Consider the following 19883-nt stretch of genomic DNA (forward strand, 5'->3'; position numbering starts at 1 on the left):
AGAGAAATAATTTTTTTATATTCGTAGGGTTAATAGAATTTGAAGGATCATTAAAAACACGAACAGTAAAATAATCTTCCTGGTGAAGTAAATACAACTTTGCAGATCACTAAAAACATAAATGATAAATAATTTTCCTGACATCGTAGGTTTAATAGAATTTTCCAAGTGACGAAAAACACGAACTGAAGATAAGCTTCCTGACATCATAGAATTGATAGGACTTTGCAGATCATCAAATTCACGATTTTATACTCGCAGGGTTAATACAATTTTGCAGATCACTAAAAACATAAACAAGAAATGATCTTCCTGACGTCGTAGGTTTAATAGAATTTTCCAAGTGACTAAAAACACGAACTGAAGATAAGCTTCCTGACATCATAAGATTGATAGGACTTTGCAGATCGTCAAATTCACGAAAGAGAAATAATTTTTTTATATTCGTAGGCTTAATAGAATTTGAAGGATCATTAGAAACACGAACAGTAAAATAATCTTCCTGGCATCGTGGAGTAAATACAACTTTGCAGAGCATTGAAAACTCGAACGGAGAATAATCCTTTTAAAATAATAATATTTGTCACGAGGATGTTACCGCAGCGAGTATCGCAGTCATCGCGTTCCTGTGCATACGCAACTCTGGTATAATGATGCCTGGAACGAGGCGCAACGTGACCGTAGCAGTTACCAGCTACGATTACAGCACGAAATTAACTTTCCACTCGGGACATTGGTCGTTAAAGTAATTAGGAACATGAGAAAGACAACGAAACGCATACGAAATTCGTTCTTTCCTGCTCTGTTTTTCTATTCACGCGTCTACACGTCGCTGTTTACTTACCGTGCCCGTCCATAGCGAATCCTATCATACGTCTTATTTCTAAAACGTTCGAAGGAACAATTTTTGAGAGAAGAATCTCTCGGGAAGTTTCTCTGGCAGAGATTAGATTTGCAGCAGTTTTATCTTCTTCAAATAACTTCTGCGAATCGCTCGATCAGTATTGTGCATCTACGCGCGCAGCTTGGAATCGCAACGTTGCAGATTCTCGCGAGCTTCTTGCTCTTTCCTATCATTCTAAAGCCATTTACTCTTCTCGTTATTGTATCTGGACCGTAAGAAAAATTCTTTTATCGCGGACCGGTAAAAAAAATATCAAAGCCATTTATTTTCTTCGTTATTAACCCACCGCTGGCAATATGGTTTTTCACTAACGCGCTGCGCATAACGGTTCTCTCATTCCGTGACCCGATTTCTTATTGTTTTCGGCTGTAAAAAAGCTTGGAACAAAATACACGCGCGCTTATTACACTCCTTAATTTATTATACGAGCGATACCTTAGCCAGATGTTTAAGCTTTCCAGCAATACAAATAAAGCTTTTATTAATTAATCTCGAAAAATCTGAGGAAGAGTTCAGTGCCATTAGGTACAAATTCTTCGAATTTTCTAATAAATTATGTATACCATTTATGAAACTGGTTTGTTAACGACCGTCCGAAATTATCAACGTAGCAGCCTTGCGTTCTTATCTCTCGCAAGTGGGCCTATCATGGAACGAACAAGTCAGCTCTGTGCAAGTAACGCTGGAACAGCGAACCAATTAGCTCGGTCTATTGTTTAACATGCAACTGTTTAACACGAAGAAAGGGGAAGGTTCGCTTAGAAGTTCATTAAATTGTTGTGAAATGAAAACGGCTCTTCGAGATCAACGAAACTACAGACAATGCATTTGGCACGCTGACTGTCTCATTTCTGGGACGTCATCGAAACTTGCAACCGTGTTACAGGTACCTGCGGAACTTTCTTTTCTCAACCTTTCCTCTCGCCCTTTCAGCAACTGTACTTTTGCGATAGTATTTTACGTTTCAAGTTTTCTTAGAAAAGATGATCCTTACAGAAACATTTTCGTGAAACTGATAGGTCTCAAGACACGGTGTAACGTTTATTTCAGCCAGCGTTTGATATCTTTCGTCGTTTACGATGTATAAACACTTGCGTAAAAGGGTCGATTTATCCCTTGAAGTAAAGAACTGGCACGTACCAATTACGGCTACGCACTTAGATAGGTCTAACGAATATGTATCAGTATTGTTTCATCAATATCGGCATGTATCAGTTTACCAGGATTCGCTTGTTAAAGAAGAGACTATTTTTTTACCGCGTTTCATATCTTTCTTTCTTTTATCGACTTTCTGCTACATGGTATTTTATCCATAGGACACATTGACAAAGTTCATAAATATTAAAATGGACACTCTGTATATTTACGATAATTAGAAGCGTTGATATCCTCACGGACTTACGAGCGTAGGGAGCAACACCACCGCTTCCTTTTTCTCTCTCATTTTCTCCTCTTTGGTCGCCCGCGTTATGGTTCCTTTTGTACCTGGTTGAATGCAGCCGTGCACTGCCGCCTCCACGACAAAGGAACGGGCCACTCAGAACGTCATAAATATTGAAATCGAAAGGAGTCGAAGAGCTTGTTGGCCGCCCCGCGATCAACCCGCCTCTCCTCTTACGATCTACTCTCGTTTAGACCGCTGATATATAATCGGTTAATATTCATTACAGCATTACGCTGACGCGAAAATTTCGTCGTTCGTTGGTTTCACTGCCGAGCTCTTGGCCTGCGTATTTTGCAAGATCGATATGAAAAACAAATTGCGAAACCTATAGCCATGTTTCGACATGGCAGATATTTCTTGCGAGTTTTAAATTCTGAGTTACGATTGGCTTATGTTTGTTTTGCTTACTAATTATTCGCCAAGAATATTATAAAGCTAAAGGAGTATAGAAAGTAAGGAAATTGAGCCATTTAGAAGTTACATTAAACCGAATTCCGAAATTGGAAAGTTGAAAATAGCGAGAACGTAATAAGTATTGCTTTTTAACATATATCTTGAAATTTATATTTTATTATATTCATTTTCATCTATGTCATGTTTTGCGACGAACGAATTTATAGAAGCACGTCGTCTGTTTCTTGGAGAATCGAATATTTATTGGATATCTAGATAATACAATTGAGAAATTTTCAAAAAGTGCACCTGACTAGCTTGAATTTCGAATTCCCGGAAAGCCCAATTGAGAGCTATATTAAATTATCGATTCATAACGTTTCGTAGAAATTTTCTATATTTTTAATGTTTCATTTTTCGAAAATTTTATTAACTTTTTTCATAAAATACGTGGTTGAAGATTTAATCTTTCCTCGCATTATTACGTTCATTTTCCACATTTCATGTCCATACGGTTCTTACAACGATTTAACCAAGAATTTAAAGAAGAATTGAAGACTCGGTAGAGTTCCAACACAATTTACAATTTCTTTGCCTACAAACAGCACTGTATTATTTTCAGTTCAGCAATTGGGAACGAGCATAATCGAGCAGTTAGGAAGATTAATCGCGTAACGAGTTGACCCGCGCGTGAGTCGGCGGCGCAGTTGCAATTTTCCCCGCGTGTACGATCGATCCTTTCCACGAGCACAGAATTCCTCCCTCCGGCGACGCAGGATTTTCGAGGACGCTCTTGTTCTATACGCGTTCCATCTACCCTTCCATTGCCAGTGCTCGATTTTTATTCCCTACTCTCTTTTTGTCTCTCCTTCTCCTACGGTTTCAGTTTTTTCTTTTTTTTTAATACGCGACCCGTGCGCGTGCCCGGTGCTCGTGCACGAGCCGAGGTCGTTAATTTCTCGAGTGGTGCCGTTAGAATCCTGCAGAAGCCCGCTACTCGTAGTGTTGGACTGATACCGCGTTCATACCTATCGATAATATCTTACGGATATCGTATTTATATCGTATCGTATGAAAAACGCGGATCAGATTACTATTTGAATAATTAGCATAGGAAAGCTTTGATACACATATCGTATATTGTATAGAAAGTAATTTTAAATTTCGTTATCATTTTGAAATCTCATTAAAATCGTAATGAAATGGAATTTTCATTGTTATATCGGTAAAAGTTGGAAGCAATGGTTAGCATAGAACATTTTTATGTACATATTGTACGTGTTACGCAGAGTATTTTTAAATTTCACTAGCGCTATGTATTATACGAAACATTTTGAAATTTCATTGGCATTATAATGTCATGATTATATTGGCAAAGTTTGCAAGCAATTTGGAAATTTATAGAAAGATCGCAAGATGTAGTACGTTACAAACGTATAAACCTATAAAAGTCATATATGAATGTATCATGTGTTTTGTACGAGATATTTGGAAATTTCATTTGCATCATAGTGCAATACGGTTGTTGTGATAATATTGATAAAATTTGAAACCAATTCGAAAATGTATATAGAAGTTATAGGATACATATTGAATGCATATAAAAGGCACTTAATAAAAATCGTATATATAAATATAATAAATATAAATAATAAGTATAAATAATTGAATGAAAAGTATTGTGACATTTACAGAGATCTTTTATGAATACGTCAGATATGAGTGTGATACGAAACATTTTGAAATTTCATTATCATTAAAACGAGACCCGACAATCATGATTGACATTGATAAATTTCAAATCAAATTTGGCAATGTATACTCCATAATCTCAAAAATCAATAATGTATTTAAAACAGTCAGTAATCCATTATACTTGATAAATGTCAATGTCGTAATTTTTTATTACATACATACGTTAGCAGAGTGAATATTTCATATCTTCTATACATATTTTCATATTTATTTCAATCAAGCTTTATCAACAGCGTAATCACGATCGCTCGAGTGTGTACCATCGTAACGATAGTGAATTTTGAAAATGTTTTACATAACACGTGCAACACATACACAAAAGTCTTCTATAACAAAGTATCCAAATACTTTCGTGAGTCACTGTAGCATATCAAATTGTTTGAGTGTCATCAATTCAGTCCCATCACTAGTTACACGAGTCGCTGATTCATCCGTGCTCTCGCAGGTGATCTCATCGTCTTCTTTCATCGTCGAGTCCACTGAACCGGTGTTTGTTCGTCTCCCTCCATTTTTTCTCTCCCTGGTCTGTTCCCTTTCGTTTTGTCTAGGTGTTAGGGGAACCCCCGGCTTCCGGTAGAATAACGTTCTCGCAACTCTGGCTGCGGTTTTGTTCCACGGAGGAGAGATACTTTCTGTCCTGTGTTTTGCGGACTTCTCGGTTACTTTCATTCCGCGCGTAGGTTTTCTCATCTGGTCTCGATGTCGTAACCTATGGAAATTATCGTTCATCTGGATATAAGTCGTAGTCTTTTTTAGCGACGTCCGATATCTGATAGTTTCCTCTGGTCGTTCCAGATCTCAGCGAATCCTTTTGGAAATTCTTTTTAAGTAATTTTTCATATTTAATGCGATCGATAGATAGAAGGGCGATTAATTTTCTAAGAGAGATGGAAACGAGAGATTTTACACGCTTCAAGCATCAAGTCGCTTCATAAATTCTAACTTTCTTCTTAATTTTTTGAACCAAACTTAATTCTTCTAGTGTTCAAGTCTCAGTAAGCAAGTTGCAGCTTTTTCGTGCAAACTTCAAAGAGATCGAGAAAGTAAGAGAAGAATGGTAACTGGAACTTTAAATAAGCAATATGCAAAGTGACATAAAGAATATATAGACGAAAAATTTTCGGGATTTCAAATATTAGGCTGTCTCATAAACTTTTACTTTGTTCTCCAACTTTTTTCTCTGACTTCGTTCTTATTTTTACCAAACCATAGTATTTGTTAGTCATCCGCTTTCGTAGTTTCAAAGTTTTAACGAGCGAGTGCAATTTTCTAATGCGAACTTCAAAGAGATTGAGAAAGTAAGGGTAGAATAGAAACCTTGAATAAAGAACGTACGTGGAACTGTATGTTTCGTGAATTCCAATAAAAAGAAGAAGGCAGCAACTGTGGCAACTGAAAATATTAATTTAAAGACACCGATGCAAGGAATTGTTTCGAAATTCTCGTTTCGAAAAGAATTTTTTAAAAATAGGTTGACCAGATTCTAGGCCACGAAAATTTTGTAAATTAGAAACAGAAGCTTTGCATTTCTCGGGAAACGAACATTTATTTTTCCATATATGACGTCACAACTTCATATTTTCTCATAAATATTATATCATAAGCATATTATTATGAATAAAACATGTTATTATTCTCTCTATTCTGCATCATGTTCAACTTTTTCCTTATAATTTTTAGTAATATATAACACTGCCCTTTATCACTGACTATGCCAGTACTAATTTGAATTAAAATTTCCCGAGTTTTATAATAATTATAGAAAACTGTGGTGTATAACGAACTTTTCATTTTTACAGTCTGGTAAACTGTAAAAAGTTCGTAGTACCTCGATTTCTTGTAACTACCGTAAAGCTCGAGATATTTTTATTTAAATTAATACTGACATAGCTAGTGATAAAAAGTGCACATAGAAGCATACGAAAAAATGTTAAATACAAAATTTGATATTGTGAAATACAACCGCCCTAAATGAGAAATAATAGAAAACGAAAAAGAAAATGTTTTGCTCTAATTCCAATTTTCTTTTTTTTTTTGGTTGAGTTAAAAAACGATTCAATTCTTTATTCTTTCATCCTTTCAAACATTATTTATTTCTCAAGACACAGTACGATATTCCTTCCAGATTATCTTTTTCCTTAAATACACGTCATTCCAATGAAACTTGTCGAGGTTGAGATCAGTCCCGTTACTTCTCGTCATTACATCCTTGATCCACGATTCTCTTATTAATCGCGTTAAATATTACGTCTGTCTGGATCTACGAAACCTCCGTACAAGAAGAATTCCGAAAAGAAATCAAATATCTACATCGTTACGTGTATGACTCACTGTACCAGCTTCTCAGAAGTTGAAACGATTCAACGTCGCTTTTGATCACTTTCGCGATTTCATCGAGCACCAACGTGATTAACGTTCGATTAACAGGAAATAAGTGACTCGCTCTTTCGTTCATCGACAGACAAAGAAAGAAAAGAGAGGCACACGGTATCAGTAATAGTAGATTCGGAGGCAAATGTTGAAAAATAGAAATTGCAACGCGTCATCTCTTTTGTCCGTTTTCCAATTTTGAATTTGACCAGTCGCCCCGTTGCTTCTGAATGATTTATCTACGTAACAGCATGAATGAAAAAGCACACGTAATCTGTTTGCCGGGCAAAACTTTCGAATATATGCTCGATGATTGGCATTGCATGTTCATTTCTTGCATTATGTTGCATTCGTATCTCGTTACATTCATCGATAAATACGAGTCTACGGCGCATTGTGCAAGCAGCGGAGCCGCGTGGGAAGCGTTAATGACTTTCTAAGCGCTTACATATTCCTAGACGAAGGACAGTGGTGGACGGCCGCGATTACCGGAATGGCCTCGCGGTGATTTTACCTCGTTCCAACCGGAGAAAGCCGTATTCCACTATTAGGCCTCGTTCCGAGGCTCTGACTTATAACCGCGTTACGTGTTAGGTACCGTAATATCGCCTGCCCTTCCTATCTGCATAACTGCCTCCCTAAATTATTCGCCTTTCCACGTGCAAGACCATTCCTTATTTGGACGTTAGAAGGAGAACTGTTAGGTGGAATTCGCGATGTACGCATTGCGGTCGCGCAAATTGCAAAATTTCTATCCTCGAGCTGTCGAATTCGCAAACACTTGAATTTTCAAGCTGTCAGATTTTCAAATCTCCGAACGTTTAAATCCAATCGTAGAATCGTGCGGTTTGCAAAACGTCGAAACTTGAAATTTCCTGACTCCCAAGCCGTCGGATTAAGCAATTTCGAACCTGCCGAATTTTAAAACATCCAAAACTCCAAGCTTTCGAATCTACGAAACCTCGAGGCTTCCAAATTTGCCAATCTTTAAATCGGTAAATTTACCAGCCTTCGGATCGTAAAACGTGGACATTTTTAGGCTCTCGCGTTTAGAAGCTGCGAAATGTCGAGCTTTGGAAATCTACAATTTTTCAAGAACTGCGAATCTCCTTAAAACGCGTCATCTTCAGAATATCTGAGATTACTTTTCCATCGCCTCGCCGTTCAGAATCTGCACAAATCTAATATCAACTGCCATTTGAAGTTCTATAAATACGCAAAGTTATATTCGATCGAACGTTTGTGATTCTATAGATACACGTTTTACAGATTTACGTTGGAAGGTAGCGAGAAATCATGTCTCTGAAATACGTACACACGTTGTATTTCGTTATCGCATAAGAGAATGGTAGAAGAATGGTCCTTTTCCACATGGTCTGCCAGATGACAGATAACATTAGACAATTCGAAACTTGGATTTATCGTCTTACAACGTTATGCAATACTTGTAGCACTTCACCTGGAGCTTTATTGGCTTCCTTGATACAAGTACACCCCTTTTTTCTCCTATACGCATCACGCTTCCCTGATCGTGTAACAGAAAACCATTGGCTTTGTCTCGTTCTTCAATTCAATCTCTTTATATCCACGATTAAAAAAAGAAACGCTAAAAATAATTAATTACAAGGAAGAGTAGACTCCTGAAATATCTTCAGTTCATAGCTTCCTTTCTTTACATTTTTCCGTTGCTTTTCTTTTCATTTAAACTTGCCACAACTCACCGACTACTCGAACGTTCCTCCACGTCCTAGGATCACGTTTCCTTTTCGGACAATGTACCGGAAGCTTCGACCAGACCACTGTCCTCTTCGTAACATGTCAGTCTCGCCTCAAATCTTGCCCTGTATTCAACAACCGAAACAATTTGGAATTTCGAACATCGTCAGCTAACACGTTTACTGCGAGGATTCGCTTTATCTACAAAATGATGGAAATTAATTGACAAAACGTGAGAAACTGATTTGCTTCTTATCATTTCATTAAGAAGGCAATTGTTCGTCTTTTTTTGACTATTTTTTATTATTTTTTAAGCTTGTTAAAAAAGTTAGTAGAATTTTGCAATTTGTTTGATGCTCAAGGTTTGCCAAAGAAGTTGGACCATTCGTTATGAAACGAATTAATTTTTCAAACCTGTTCGAAAGAGCTTTGGTCATGTAAAAAAGCTTGAAAATATTTAATCCATCCTTTTTGGTAAATTTTAATCGTTCAGCGAGCTAAGTTGAGAAGAATTATACTTTTGAAAAAACGTGTAAAAAGGTATTACTGTCGGTAAAGTGTAAAAAGGTATTTCGATTTCTGCTACGAATTATTGCAACATCTTCACATTTCCACGATTGTTTAAAATACTCGAAACGAAAGTTCGGGAGAAAGATCGCAATTCTAGCAAAAAATGATGAATTGCAAATGTATCGATTGTTCCACTAATTATCTCCGGTTTCTCATCTTCTCCATTTGTTCACGCCTTCCCTAAAAGCGTACATCTTAAAGCTTCCTTTCGATTTATTCGACATTCGTCGATTGATAACGTCGCTTAATCGCGAATCGTGAGAAGAATAATTTGCAAGAAATTAAGCGACGATTTACTTTAATCACAACGTCGATAAAGATTTCTCCTAACGACCCGGGCACCCGTTTGCATGGCGAATAGTCTTGTTTCACAAATGAAGGCGCGCCGCGGAAAAACAAAACGAAAAGGGGGCGAAAGCTGCGTGACAAGACTAGAAGCGGAAGTGTCTTCGGATTTTTAGTCAGGGTGGAAAGCGCGAACCACTTTGTCCTCGAAAATAATGAGATGTGTGTCTAGCGGACCTTGGAAAAACGAAGCAAAGGGAAAAGAGCGACGGGAACTCGAGTTACAAATCATGTGGATCCTCTTCAATGGACTTTCTTCTTCACTGTCGTCCCTCGTAATTTATCACAAAGGTATTTCGTTACCCTGGTATATCGAATTTCTCGTCTGTAAATGAAAAACGCTATGATTAAATGAAAAAGTAATTGAAGCAGCAATTTTTATATCACCAGACTTGCTTTTTATTTAATTTCTGGATTAAGTACACAACGGCTGAAAAAGGTGCTCGAACACTTGTAGAAACATTTTCTAAATATTCCAAGTGCGTTGTATGGTACATTTTGAAATTTTATTAGGGGACTCGAGTATCGTGATTATCTTGGTTTGAAACAAATCTGAAAGTTTATAAAATGTACGAAGGTATATAAAGGTTTCGCGGGAATGTAAAATCCTGAGTTTAACATTTTTTTATATGCTCCTGCGTGTGCTCTTTATCACTGGCTAGAAATTTTCTGATTTTTCATTGAGAATTACATTAATAAACGTAATATTCAGTGGAATCACATTTAACATTCATCATATGTTCTAGATAACTATTCATGCTGTATTTTCATTTTTTATTACATATATTGGTAATATTTGTCCATTAAAAAATTGCATAATTTTTATATACATTTTCAGATTCGTTTCATATTATACCAACATAATCATAACAAGTGTATTTCGTTATGATGCTGATGAAACTCGAAAATGTTTAGTATAAGAGACGTAATATATTCATAAAAATCTACATGCCATAATACTTTTTATTCCTTTATTTTATGTATTTTTTTATATTTTCGCAACATAATCACGACAGTGCTAGCGAGATTCAAAATGTTTCTCATAGCACATACGTGTAATATGAACACAAGTGAATACAAGTTTCCTATGGTAAGTGTTCAAATACTTTGGATAGCCGGTGTGTAATTCTTTGTAAGTTTGCGATGAGCTAATAAATCGATAACATCGCGTATCAACGAGCAACCAAGTGGAAATATTCGATGAAAATACATGCTGTATCAATAGTTACCGTACTGAAAGTTAATGGATTTTTTCATTACAGTAATAGCGATCGCCTCCTTTGGGATTGCAGGAAGGAAGGCTCGGATAATAACGTGAAAAGCGACTCGGTTGGGCGGATTTAAAACCGTTTTCCCTTGTATTTCGTTGCTTCCTTAATACACTGTGAAACAGCCTTGACTCTTAATTGTACTGGAAACCTTCATACCTCAATCGTTTTCTTGGTACGGTAGAACTTCAGCTACCAAAACATAGATTAATACAACAGTCTGTTATCTTTTTCTATTTCATCGAAAATCTTCCTTTCAAAATTGCTCGTGCCATGATCTTAGAATAGAATTTCCAATGATATTTGAAAAAAGATGCGCGTGGACGACCAAACATACCGTGTACTTTTATTTTAAACTATCAATTTTTGTAAATTATTATGTTTCAGATATTAGGCTACTCGGATAAGCTCCACTGTATCAATGTTCGTAAAATATCAATTTCATCTAACACTGAAATATCAATTTAACAGAATCAAGTTGAAGATAAACGATCGAATTCATTCGAAATCCAAGTTATTATCTATCAATGTTTATTATTTAAACAGCGCGCGTTAAGATTAGCTCGCAGGATCTTATGCAAATTATGTTTCAGAACATAATTAAGAAAATAGAAGCTAGATGGAAAATCGTTTTACATACAATTCCCCGCTCTAGTTATAATTAATTCAATCTACTTACGTTGATTTTAAGATAAAAAGTAAATATCCCAGATAAGAAGTTTCGCTTTCGAAACTTTCGTCAAGATGAAGAAGATAAGTTGATTATTAAAATCCGACGAATACCTTGATTAGATATTTGAATTAGATTTCTTAATTAGATTATCATCGTCGTTTACGTGTTCAAGCGTTTCATCAGAAAGGTGATCTTCCGCTAACGTTGCTGGTTAGTGCTCGTGCATCGTTGTGAACCGGAAATCGACTGAGCACGGAGGTCGAGGTTTTCTCGTGTTACAAAGCCATGGTTACGTTGTATCACGGCATCGTGTGATGGTATTAAGTACACGAGAAATGACAAATAAAATTTATCAACCACAAACAGTCGGACATTTTTCCAATTTCTCAAATAAAAATATCAAATTCAGATGTTAATATATCTCATCATTGCCAGATTTGGAGTTGTCGAAATAAATATTTTTTTAATAGTCTAATTGTAAAATTAATTCATCATTTATTATAGAAATCTTAATTGTGTAATTTTAACCTTATTCGCCATTATATTAATTTATAAATATCCTTCGTACACATAATTAGTATTTGATTGATATAAAGTCGATCTTGATTTAAATTTAAAATTTATTTAAGATAAATAAATTTTATTTTTAAATTTTAAATTTTAAATTTTGTTTTTAAATTTTAAATTTTAAATTTTATTTTTAAATTTTAAATTTTAAATTTTATTTTTAAATTTTAAATAAATGAATTTAATTTAAAATATAAATAAATTTTAAATTTATCGTTATTGAAGGAGAACAGATTCTTGTTTACCGCAAGAATTTCATTTCGCTAAGTTTAATCTTCCTCGTTGTTTTTCCAATATAAAAATATCCCTCGTGTATATAATTGGCAAATGATTAATATAAAAATCTATTGTGGTGAATAATAAAGAACGTGGGTCAAAGAACTGCGGTTGGAAAATCCTTTGAATAATTAAAGAAGGGCATTACAGTCAGGTGAACGCTCGTTGCACCGGTGCAACAGACTCACTGTCGTCCAGGGTTTCGATCGATTTCCCAGTCATTGACCTCCACAGTGATTATGCTAATACCCTGTCGTAGTTTTCTATCGTGATCTTTTATAACATCTACATTACCAACCATAAGCATGAAAACAAAAAACACTAATCTTTTTCCACAGCTTTTATCTTCTGCTTATTATTTTGCAATTTCTCAAATGTTTTTCCAGTTATTATTATAAATCAAGTGTTTCAAAAGTATCATAGTTCAGTGTAACCGAGCTCTCTATTAGAATTTTCTATTTTTCCTCTCTTTTCCCTTTCTTCTTCGTGTTTCTCTTTATCTCGAAATAATCAACGAAGGAAACATTTGTACAAATCTACAGCAAATATTATTTTTCTTTTATCTTCGTTTCTTCTTAATTCGCAGAGTTTAAGATGTTTCGATAAATTAAAAATTTTATGCGAAATGGATTTCGTTGAGGCAAGCGTCTTGCGATGGAAACTGGACCTCCTTTAAATTCGCTCTGCTTCTTTTCGCCAGTGAAAAGGATTTCAATGCGGTTTTGCTTAACAGATTACACAGGAGCCTTCGAGAGACGTACTAATTTATCAAACAGCTCGGGTTTTTCGAAAGTTGGTGGAGAGCGGACAGCAAAAGTATGAAAAGGATCCACAGGCGGTACAAATGTCCACTATCTTGGAAGTTACAGCGATACCGGTAACACAGCCAAAACACGCGAAGGGAAAAGTAGCTAAAACGCATCGCGAATAAACACCGCTTTTGTACAACTTTTCCTTTACGTAAGGAAGGATGAGAAATATTAAAGGAATCCATTCTTTATGTCCTAAGAGATGAATTTTGGTATTTCTATCTCGCGAATCGTGTAGAAAAGGAAGTATTTGTGGAGGAACGTAGAAAAATGGACTTCAGAAGTGGAGGCACAATGTTGGCCATAAACAAAGCCGAGTCAAGACGCTTACTCGTTACATTTGTTTGAGAACTAGAAGGAATTTTATTTTATTTTATGTTTCAAATCATACAGCTACATCGTTACAAATACCAGACATGTATTTCAAAATTGATACGATTCAAAGAATTTTTTCAGAAAAATTGAGAAACTATTTGGCAATGTGCAAAAAATTATTTGCTGAATATATAATGTTATAGCAAATAAAGGAATAAACCCTGGAAAACAAATATTAGTTTTGTAATTTTTCATTTAGATTTTTAAAAAACCTATCACAAGATGTACTTGTTTCAGTGAAATTTCCTTTACAGAAAATCTTGTATTTATCGATAGTTATTAAACTCTGTTCGGGGCATAAATGTTCTAAATTTTATAATTTTACACATTTTTTAAATATTTATTGCCAGATACTTGACTCAATGAAATTCACTTTTTGAAAGATCCTTATCAAAATACCATGAACTCTATTTAGGAATTAAAAAAGAGCATACTAATTGCTGTAAGTTTCTTTATGTTTAAAAATGCGTTCATTTATGATGGTTTTATACGTCGCAAGCTTTCAACGGAAACACACATCGTCGACTATTCCCCCAGGAACGATTGCAAGAACAAGCACTTCCCTGCGTTCCCCTGATACAAACTCGCATATAAAAGCGTTAACGACGCTCTTACTGCTCACGCTATTATCACTCACTATCACTGACTAGCTCTCTGTCCCACAATTCGTAGAATTGGTTCGCACTGACCTCCACTAAATTGCCCTGTTCACCACTGAATCTCTTTTCCGTCAGATGTTGAAACAATCTAACCGAGGTTTTCAATTTTCCTAGATGAAAGTCATCGTGGAAAATACGTATAAAAGATATATGGATAATTTAACCAAAAGAATCGTTCAACCAGGAAAAAGCGAACACGTAGTTACAGTGGTTGCAAGCTTTCATTCCAACATTTGTTCGTTAAATAGGATTAACAGAATCGTAAAAGGTTAATCAAAAATTTGTCGCAAAATATCTACAGCAGTGTGAACAATTTTTTGCAACTTCTCTTCACGTTACAACAGATAAAGAAATAAGAAGACGTTTGCATACGTTCAGGGCTTTTTCATGTACGATTATGTTAATTATTATGTATGGTATATCATCATAAAAAATACTATTCCTCGGTAACTTTGAGCTTTTCAACATCATTAACAGGATGTGAACAAATTTTCAGAAATAATTCGATTGGTGAATATATTGGTAGATAGTTCACAATTGGTTCTATTTGACTTTTGATGCAGGATAATTCTCTACCATACAGTGGAAGTAGAAAGCAGATCATTCTCATCGTTATTGTTGAGAAAATACAATGTGTAGTTAACATGAGGAAAAACGGAAAAAATACGAATATTAGTGTTCGCTTTTTAGTGACTTCTCATCGATAAAAAAAGGCAGAGCACTGCAATCAGACACAGATACGTTATCGTTGGGAAGGTGTACAGTTCATGATATATTTACTACGTATGTTTCTTTAGCTATGGTAACACGAAGAGAAGTATACTTTTTTGCACCGCTGTAGGTATCTTAGGACAAAATTTTGCTTAATCTTTTACGGTCCGGTTAATTTTATTTAGCGTTTAAATGTTGGAATGGAAGCTCGCAACGAGTGTAACTGTGTTTACTTTCTTCCAGTTGAATAATTATTTTGGATAAGTTTTCCCGATTGGATGCACCGCGGTGGAAAATATTTCGTTGCGACCGATTAAGCTTCCAGTTCGACTCTGTAAATTAAAACCAACTAGCCGCAGAATGAAAAAATGGATGAACTGCTACTCGAGCCACGAATTACACGGCTCGTATCGATCTGAAAAAATGCCCCATTTTTCAAGATATTTAAACATTACCCTCCTGTATCGATATTGTTATAATATCGCAGGGATAATATTTTTTCGAATAAAATACCAAATTTTTTATTCCCACAGTGCATCGCACGTGCAAATAATAAATGGCTGTAGCTGTTTTTTTTATTTTTGATTTCATCGCAAATAAAATATATAAAATGTTAGATAGACGAGTATTATTAACGTTTTACTAGACTGCCGAGTTTTATATAAATTCATATTTTTGCGAATACAGTGTCCATACGAGCGTATGAATAATACAGGAAATTCAATTTAATATAGTTTGTAACATATAAATATTATAAAATATAGATAATAATGCTATAATATAATAGAATAATATCGTTTTAATTGACACGATACTTTAAGCATATCCGCATATATTAAGCATGTCGTTGTTAGGGAGATGTTACACGGCGAATTATTGCCTTTCATATCTGAACTAGGAATCAAAAAGACAATTTTTCAACGAGACAATGCTCCTATTCGTCTAGCTGCCACGATAAATATGTGGTTTCAAGATTTCGGAATAAAGCCACTACCGTGGTCAGCATTAAGTCCTGATCCGAGCCCAAACGAGAATCCGTGGGGAATTCTAGGAGAAAATGCTTCACGGATCGAGAGAAGCCACCTACAGAAAATATCGTTGAATCTAAAAAAAGGATAAAATCCGTGTGGGCGGATATTCAACACGAAACTTAAATAAGTTTGTGTATAGTATACCTGACAGATCAATAAAAGTGATAAAAAATAAAGAAAAATCCAAGAATCTATTTTTCACGGCCAAAAATATAATTTTCAGAGGAAATTTAATTTTTTCCACACTTTGAAAAGGGAACATTCTTGTTCGTTGTATCTTCGGTTTTCTTCTATAATATGAAATTGCATAAACCATTTCGTCAACATTTGTTTCAATATTACGAAAAATCTAAAATATACAAATATAATAATATAAAAATCGAGGAATAGAGTTGAGTTTATATTTATTCGCTATCTGTGTTGTACGTAATATTTTACAATGTTAATTTCGTTGGTCGGAAATAGAAAATATGGAACGAAGATTTATATTTGGTATGGAGATGCGAGGTAATCGGCTAGTAAAACGCCAGGAACAATTCGTATGCAAAAGGAACCCTTATCAATACGTCGGGACTAGTTTCTAAACGTAGTGCATCGCAAAGTTACTGGTGCAAGCTGCCGCTTGGCATATCGAGGAATCACGCGAATTCATGTGCACCGGTGGATTTATTGCGGTCGTACAGTCTCCGCAAAAGCTGCATGAAACGGTTTAACCTGACCATGCCGTGCATTCGATTCTAACAGTACATGTCGTTCAAGGCGACATGTCGTAGTAACTGGACGATTGCATCCGTGGCAGATTATCTTTCTTATTTTTACGAATGCGACTGGAGAAATGGAAATAAAAGTAGAGATTTATTTCACTCAGTGAACGTATCATAATGACCGCTTTATTTTGAATATTTTATTTTTAATGTAATAATATGCATTCTCTTCATATACGCAGCTTCAAGTTTCCTCTAATTGCATAAACATTCGCCAAGATGCTTGCTAATTGTGTTATGGAACATTTTGTTCTTATTTCTCGTCTTTCTTCAGAATATTTCAACACATTTATAGAATATCCACTTGCGGAATCTTTTCACGAATTTACCGTATTATACGAAACATTTTAAGATTTCGCTAGCATCGTAACGAGATGCGACTATCGTGATTATATATCGATAGTATTTGAAACCAATCTGAAAATATACGGATAAGTACGCAAGATATGAAATACTAAATCGAATAGGTACAAAATAGTAAAATAAAGCTACATTCCACAAAATTCACAATTTCCTCCGAAATTGATTTTTTAAAGACAAGCTTAGAGAAGCGAAGAGACAGATTATTTTTATTAACAAAAGCAAAGCTTCTAAGGCTACATCGATTTCTTTCGAACGGTTACGCTAATCGTTTGACGAATGCGTGTTGCGCAGGATAACCTTGACGATCATGTGTGTCCTGTAGAATGTCTACCGCATGGCGCATCGAAAAATCAATGCAGCGGTCCACGGGTCTTAATCCATCGCCGACCGGTCATCGACGTTTGATCCATTTTTCCCAGGAGTAACTAGGAAATAAATTTCCCTCCCTCCGTTCTCATTACGTTCACCCTTCGACCTGGCAACCCTTCCTGACCTACGTCCTACATCCGACCGTGTCCTCGTTTTCTCCGTTGTTCTCGCCCTAAAAAGCGGTATCGGGGTTGCAGATGGAAAATATGCTCTTTAATGTCCGTTCTCCGCTGCTTCTCCTGCTCCTCTTCTCTTCCCTTTCACCGATTGTTCGCTCCTTCCGTGCTTCACCTTTTCTTTTTTTTTTCTTCGTAAATGACGCGCTATTTTTAAACTAGCATAATGTGCAACGATCTTGGTGTAAAAAATAATTTTAGGTATATAACCGTGTGTCCTATTTAACTCTGCCATGCCTAATTACTCTTTTATTTGAGATGATAGAGAAAAAATGTTTATTTTTTATTTATTTATTTATTTTTTTTTGATATCGCTATGAATTTAAAATATCCTGTAAAAGTGACATTTAAAAATGTTTTAATGGATGCCTGGATTTTTTTTTTTATTATTATTATAATATATTATATATAATATAATATATAATATATTAATATATATTAATATTAATTAATATATATTAATTAATATATATAATATATTATATATTTTTATTATTATTATATATTATTATATTCTTGTAGCTGGCATTCAGCCTTTTTCGAAACACTACAAATTCGTGTCTTCTACCTTATCCACTATCGAGATATAAATTTTAAGATTCTCTGTTAAAGTCATCAGTCTTCGAAACTCTAAACTTTTAAATAATTAGAAATAATAACTTTTAAAATATTTCTAATCGTTAAGTAACAATTACTCTACTTTTTACTCTCCAAGGTTTATTTCAATTTTCCTCCCTTAAAAATATTTATACAGAATACCCAAAATAAAGCGGTCGTTACGATGGTTTAGTGGGTGGAACAAATGTCCCGCTGGGTTTCCATTTTTCCAACTGTATTTATAAAAATAAGAAATTGCAGAAATGAATCCTCGGTCTAACGATCTCCTTTATAAAAATAATTATTATATATGATGTTTTAGAACAAATTAAAATAAGAGGTTTTAGAACAAAATCTGTTGTTGCTCGATATTTAGCTCTACCAACGTGACGATGATTTTTCTTTGTTGCAGGAATGTTCACTGTTGTGGATGGTGTACCAACGTTCCAGTATTCTTTGGCCCAATGGAAAATAATCGCGACACATTACGGTGGATTGGCTGGCCTAACGTTCGTTGGACTTCTTCTGGCTGCGATTTTACCCTGCGTAGGCTTGTTCTTCTGTTGCTGCAGATGCGCTGGCCATTGTGGCGCCAGAAGTCAACCCTTTGACAAGAAACACGATCATTGTAGGAAAGTGATGCTGAGCATGGTGCTGATTGCGGTCGCCACTATTATTCTGTAAGTACTTCCTTTTCTTGCGATTTATTTTAATCAGACTATATATTCGGAAGAAGTTCCTACACGTAAAAATATTCAAGATATAGTCTTCACGATACTTAATGGATGAAATAAATCTTCGTAAAAATATGGATTTCCACGAATATCCACGATTTAATTTCAATTACTCTTTCCATTTTCAAATAATATCGCATTACACGGCAACAAACATTAAATAAGTTAAATGGATTTTCGATAATGAGGATTACTCTCGAGTTTTCAGTTAATCATTGACCCAAATAAATAGTCGAACGATATTTCCTCTCGTTAATCCCTCTCTAATTTACAATTTTAAAATAAACTGATATATATGTATACAGGTATTTCCTTTTATATTTGGCCAATATGCATCTCAAAGGAATGTTCAAACGAATATCCGTATCAATAAATAATGTATCGACAAAAAGATAAATACATCCAATCAAGAGTAATGGAAACGAACCCGATCGAAAGAGCTTTCCAATTTGTTTATTCCCTCGATAAAAGACAACATAACGAAGCCACGGTTCGATGTAACTTTCAGGTTTGGCGTGGTTTGCGCCTTTGTAACAAACGAGTACATGCAGGATGGAACCAAGGAGTTTCCTAACAATGTGAAAATCAGCCTGAAAGACGTGAAACTGTATCTGAGCAACACAAAGGAGGCGATCGATAACCTTCTCAAGACTAATTTCAACGAGCTGGAAATTAATTTGAACAACATCCTTCAAGCCAGCGGTAGAATCGTCACTGAACAACTCGCTGAATACTCCCACGCGGTCTCGTTGACTAATCTAAGCGACATTGTCGCTGGCCTGGAGTCCATTAAAGAGGACCTGAAGATCATGCAGACCATCACCCGCGATCTAAGGACCAACGCTAGTCAACTGGACATCGGTACGGATAGATATATCTACGTGTTTGATTTCTAAGAAGACTCGATGATGACGCGAGAAATTTTTATTCCGAGAATTTTATTGTTGATATTTAATTTTTTGTAGTACTCTAAGAAATTCGTGTTGGAAATTTCATTCCTATGTTCTTGGTGCC

At 35.3% G+C, this 19883-nt stretch overlaps 1 protein-coding gene across 8 annotated transcripts in view; it reads left to right on the forward strand.

Moving 5' to 3' along the window:
- Window positions 1-19883, forward strand: part of LOC100648912 (prominin-like protein) — a 72660-nt gene that overhangs the window by 37889 nt on the left and 14888 nt on the right. For all 8 annotated transcript variants that reach the window (XR_007226243.1, XM_048411703.1, XM_048411705.1 and 5 more), the window contains exons 2-3: window positions 18548-18815; window positions 19378-19730. Coding sequence is in view for 7 of the 8 variants with exons in the window: in XM_048411703.1 (XP_048267660.1) it covers window positions 18548-18815; window positions 19378-19730 (621 nt within the window). In the remaining variant the exon portion in view is untranslated. The remainder of the gene's footprint in view (window positions 1-18547; window positions 18816-19377; window positions 19731-19883) is intronic.

The sequence above is a fragment of the Bombus terrestris genome, chromosome 14 (assembly GCF_910591885.1).
Source record: "Bombus terrestris chromosome 14, iyBomTerr1.2, whole genome shotgun sequence".
NCBI classification, from domain to species: Eukaryota; Metazoa; Arthropoda; class Insecta; order Hymenoptera; family Apidae; genus Bombus; species Bombus terrestris.